The sequence below is a fragment of the Stylophora pistillata genome, chromosome 3 (assembly GCF_964205215.1).
Source record: "Stylophora pistillata chromosome 3, jaStyPist1.2, whole genome shotgun sequence".
Taxonomy (NCBI): Eukaryota; Metazoa; Cnidaria; class Anthozoa; order Scleractinia; family Pocilloporidae; genus Stylophora; species Stylophora pistillata.
Genome location: NC_142521.1, coordinates 38,310,584 through 38,315,964, shown reverse-complemented (window position 1 = coordinate 38,315,964; position 5,381 = coordinate 38,310,584). Strand labels below are relative to the sequence as shown.

Here is a 5,381-nt window from a genome sequence, read left to right as displayed (position 1 = left end):
GTCAAATATTCTTTGTTCCCTTAAAGCATTTCGGAGACGTCTATTTTGCTTTTACCTCAAATAATCATCTCCCCGTCTTCCCAAAACATTTTCGGAAGTCTCAGAATATTGGAAAACTTCAGCCTTGCGCTAACACACAATATTCTGACTTATCCAAGTTTTTAGACACTTACATCATGTGATGTGCTCTTTTCTTTTCCTTTTTTGGTGGTGGTTTTTCTCACGAGGGAGGAGCTGTGCGAATGGGGTTCTGCCATCCTTAAGTCTTTTCTATTCACATCAAAGAAGCTTCACCTAAAGGAATCTGCAAGAGACTTTAGGAAAGTTTAAATTGAAAAAGGGAATTCAGAATTATAATTAAAACAATTTCTTTTGTTTTCTGGTCTGAAGAAGTTGTTGACAGGGGTACTCTTCATTTCCTAACTAACCTTTGCAGTCCACTGTAAGTTCATGGAATTACTATGAGTTAAAAAGAATTACTAACCAGAAGCAAGTAGGGCAGCAACTCTTTTTCAAGTGCTATGCAAACAAGAATCTGTTTGCGAGGGCTAGGTCATTTGCGGACGTTTTTGAGACGTTCTTTCCTTTTAGAGGCTTTACAGGTCTTAACTAAATGCATAGCTAGAGGATGATGTTTACAATAAAAATTTAAGCTACAGGGACATATATGTAATATCTTTGTAAATCAGGGTAAAGAGAGATGGTCTAGGCAGAGCACTCCGGTAGTCCCAGATGTTTAAGTGTAACCGGTGAAGGCCTTGCGATCACTAAATCCCTCTATTACAGTTACATTTACTTTTTTATCTGCGTTGGGACTGAGCCATTATATCCCAGCCACGTGGAAAAGTATGACGAAACTTTCCCCTAAGTTTTTCTATTATATGAAAGCGTTGGTGCGTTGAAGCAGATTTTAAACTCGAAAATTCTCAGAAATGGAACAGATTGTTGACCGCTTCAATGTATGATTCTAGGAACAGTTCAATTATTTTACAGTTTGCCACCTTTAGTCTCTGATACGAAGGAATCGTTTGATTCCAGTAATTAAGAAAACAAAGTGAACTACAGACGCGCTTAGTCAGACGCGTTTGCTTGCTTCTTCAAATTCCGAGAAATTTCATTTGAGCAACCAATGAAGTTACATGGTGGTATTCTACTTTCTTCTGCGATAAGCTAAACGTGAAGATGCTATTTTCATTTGTGCGTCTCCTGTTTGCCTCTTCGTCTGATCTATCTTTGCTATTCTTAATGTTAGGTGAGTAGGTGAAAAAACCACGGTGAAAGAACAGTAAGGATCGAGGAGGACTTATGCTACTATAGAGATTAAGAAATGGTCATCATGAATTCCCGGAATGATCAAGCAGTTGCGAGAAAATGTTACGCCACTAATCTTGGATATAACTACTGTTAAATTGCATCAGTTTTACTTACTTCAATAAGAAACTGTTTACACGACTCAAAATACGATCGAGATGTTCGCAATTTAAACAAAGCGGTCGGTTCGTCAAGCCAAAAATGGACCCCGTCGCTGTGAGAGACTGGATTGCTTTGATTAAAATCGAGTTTGGACCGCTGACTTAAAGATAATCAACACAACCTAAATATATTTCTCCTACCATGCAAGTTTGAAGTAAAATAAACCTGCTTCGGAAGGATCGCACTGAAGGTTGAAACTCCTTCGAAGAAAGGCTATTCCATTACTGATGTTTACGTTTCTAAGCGCATTTTTCTTTCCAGAAAACATCTCGTTTACGCATGTTCAGTTTTCATTTGCATAAGGTGTAAACTAAAATGAACTGGTGTCACGTTTTCCACTTAAGGTTAAATGAAAAAATTGCCTGCGCCGTGTTACGGCTTGAACAGTGAATGCATCCAGCTTAATATTTCGAGATAGTTGGAACCCCAGACGAAACAAAACTTTGTAGAAAATTTTATAGAAAGTAATTTCTCTGTAGCTAAAGGACTTACCAAATAAAGTTAGCGTGCTATCGAATAAGTATTCCATACTTATTGTCCTGTCCGCTAAATGCGTTTAATGACGGGGAAGAAAATTAAAAGTTATCTGTGGTTCTAAACTAAAGAAGTGTTTGGATTGACAATTAGAGTGAGTGATCGTAAGACAACATGTTTGCTGTAAATGAAATGAACGATTTTAAAGAAAAAATGGAATGTGTGCCTCATAGTATCGATGTACTGAAAAGTTCATAAATTGTTTATTACCGAGGAAAAAACTATCCATAGGCCTGTTTCAGCGTTTTGAGACTAGAGATGGAAAGACAGAAATCAGGTTTCTGAGGGTGTGACGGAAACGGTTTTTATCATATTGCATGACCAATAAGGCGTGGTGATTTTTACAAATGTAAGCTGAATCAATGGATAAGAATCGACAATGACCGGAAATTCCTGTGTGACCAAATTACGACCATAGCTAATATAAGAATAGGATCTAGTAAAATTACGCTGTGTGTGTGAGACAGAGTTGTACTTGGTGTGATCGAATAGTGCCTGTGAGAATAAAAGACTGCTAAAAACATTTTGTGAATTTTGGAGATCACTTAAGGAAAGAGGACGTTCTCCAAAGATGTCTTTTAAGTGTGGCAGCGAAAATTATAACTTTCATGTTGAGATAAACAATTTCGTCAAGATCAATCACGGATGTATTGCACTATAAGAACAGCCGCGTTACCAGTAAAGCTTTGACTTTTTCAAACCAGGTATTGATTTTAATTCAAATTTTGACATGCCCTCAAACTAGCTGCCACTTATAACCGTATTTGTATACTGTCTGTCTCTTTGAAATATTTATTCAAGCTTACCTTAATTTCGCCCACTTTGGTAACAACTTTAACGACGCAGGAATGCTGGGTCACTATTTTCCCTAAGATTATATCATCCCACACGACGAAAAATTGGCCACAATCAAACGGCGTATCAGGTGTTTCGTGTTTCTCACAAAAGCAGCGATCAGGGAACAGAAGGTTCACGGTGAGAACGTCTACTCTGCCTAAATAAGTTCCCGCGAGTCCTCAAACCCTGTGAATAATCTCAGTGAAAACTGCTTTCCCGGAATCAGTAAGGGAATATATAGAGTGAACAAGCTGAAAAAGAAAGGTGAGAAATTTTTATTTCATGTTTTGTTCAGGTAAACGATCACTGAACACTGGTTCAGGCCTTTTTGGAACAAGGTTACGATGATTTTACTCTCTGATGAGTTAATATGTGCATGGAATAGCGACCAAATACCTTGGAGTTGTTTACACAATGGTTTGCACAAACTCTTAGAAAACTGTATTTGAAGAACGGGGAAGGAATCATCAAATTTTCAGTTTTACTCGAAGAAATACATCATTAATTTAACGATGTATGAGTTCTGCGTAAATCAAAGGCGTCGTGTCATTCCTAAGAAAGGCTACGAATCATTTGATAGTCGAACATATACCAATGAATATGCATTAATATCAATCTTCGCATCTCTGTTAGATTACGGGCTTTGCATCTACATTCGCCTAAACAGTGAACATGTAGTTACAATTTAGTCTACTCCGACACATTTCACCACATTTTAAGGCTAGTCTTTTGGTTTGAATAGCAACTTCTTTTGATTAAGAATGATCTTGACGACTTAGAGAAAATTTGCATGACAAGGTAGTCAGTATCACACAGAACGTGTGATTTCAAAACGTGGCTAGTACAAGGGACCAAGCGAGTTTTGCGTTACACACCTGACTGTGACCATCAAAAGTTTGGTCCACTATCTAGTTTGAAAATAGTCTCATTGCAAAATCCAGGCCTTTTTAATTCATAAATTTCGGGAGCACCCTAACAGACATATGAAGTACATGTAAACTAAATCGGTGACATGGTAAAAATTATTTATAATTTTATTCTTCAGGATCTGTATCTGAAGAAATGGCTGCAGCACCACATCCACATGAACTTCTCCGTTCAACGACTGGGAAAGCGAATTTTCAACGAATCGCTCGACTATTGATAGGTGGAGGAACGAGTCTAATGAGGGAAATCTTTGACAATAATTTGCCAGCGCCCACCCTCTCTGAAGCTCTAAGCAATCCTGCCACAGAGAAGCTGCTGAGAGCCAAGCTTACCAAACCGCAGTTGAACTGCATTTACCCCTCCTCGGGGGTGTGTGGTAATTCCGAAGATTTTGATATTAGTCTTCTCTTCCAGTTGCTGATAACAGTATGCAAGGTCATTCCCTCTAGCACTTCCTCCAAGGACTTAACTTCAACTACAGACAACAATCTGGCTAGAAATCTGCTTAGAATCAAATTATTCCGCACCGAAGTCGCCCATGTAAACCAGAACATGGAGATATCAGATGACGACTTTCAATCTCTATGGCAAAATATAAGCAGTGCCATCTTGGAAATTGCAGCTCACATAAGTCCTGGAAAGAGGAATGAGTGGCAGGACGCCATAGATGATCTTTTAAGAGGAGCTTTAACACCAGAGGCTGAAAAAAATGAACAGGAGCTAATAATGTGGTACCAAAATGATACAGATGTCAAGACGCGCATTGAGGAACTCCAAGAAGAGGTGGCCCGTAATACGAAAGCTGTAGAAGAAACACATGCATCTATTGAGGCACTCAGTTCACGTCTTGACGATCAACAATTTGGAGGTTAGTCCGAGAGGTTCTGTTCCCTTTTTGTTTTTACCGTCGAGGGAAATTCCTTTTATAGTGAGAAAATTCAGATAAATAAGTGAGCAAGGAAAGCAGGAGTAAAAGTTTCCCTCTTGAACCGGATTTTTTTTCGTGTTCATTTCACTTTTTCATACGCATGTGCTTCTTTCGTGTCATGCTTGAACGCACTCTGATTTTTTCAGTAGTAGGTTGTACGCATGTAAACATGTTTGTTAAGAAAATCAGTCGATTGGCTCTAAGGTGAAGACTTCTTTTCGGTCGGTTGCGAACACGAATCTGCTGTACAGACTTATTTCGTCGATTTTAAGTTACTAGTTGAGTCGTAGGAATTAGTTCAGCCGATTGCAGAATTTACTCTGTCAGGTGAAAGGACCTATTGAGTCGGTTGACAGAATCACTCCGTAATTTCTTCGGCTGATTTGTTCAGTTGTAATGCAATTCCTTTGTTTGTTATAGGAAATAAATCGGTCCTAAATATAAGTTCTCCTGTCACTTGTATGCTGTTGTTTCTTGGTTATGAACTTGATCTATTGTCTGATGTACGGACATTTTGGGTTGTTTGTGTAATAAATCGAGAATGTATATTATAAATCACGTCTGGTTTAAGCAACAGAATGGAGAACAATGATTAAGCGTACAAGTACATGTGCTCTGTCCGATTACCTCTATTACCTCGATTACCTCTATCCGATTACCTCGTGGTATGCACGTGCAACAA

At 38.5% G+C, this 5,381-nt stretch overlaps 1 protein-coding gene across 1 annotated transcript; it reads left to right on the top strand.

The window, feature by feature from the left end:
- Positions 1 to 2,833: 2,833 nt before the first annotated feature.
- LOC148735997 (uncharacterized) lies at positions 2,834 to 5,178 on the top strand. Its single transcript, XM_088755062.1, has 2 exons — positions 2,834 to 3,108; positions 3,890 to 5,178. Exon 2 carries the CDS (start codon positions 3,907 to 3,909, stop codon positions 4,642 to 4,644), a length of 738 nt encoding a protein of 245 aa, XP_088611188.1. The 5' UTR covers positions 2,834 to 3,108; positions 3,890 to 3,906; the 3' UTR covers positions 4,645 to 5,178.
- Positions 5,179 to 5,381: the final 203 nt, after the last annotated feature.

Coding starts and splice junctions, on each gene's coding strand:
- LOC148735997 (XM_088755062.1), top strand. CDS start 3,907: ATGGCTGCAGCACCACATCCACATGAACTTCTCCGTTCAACGACTGGG.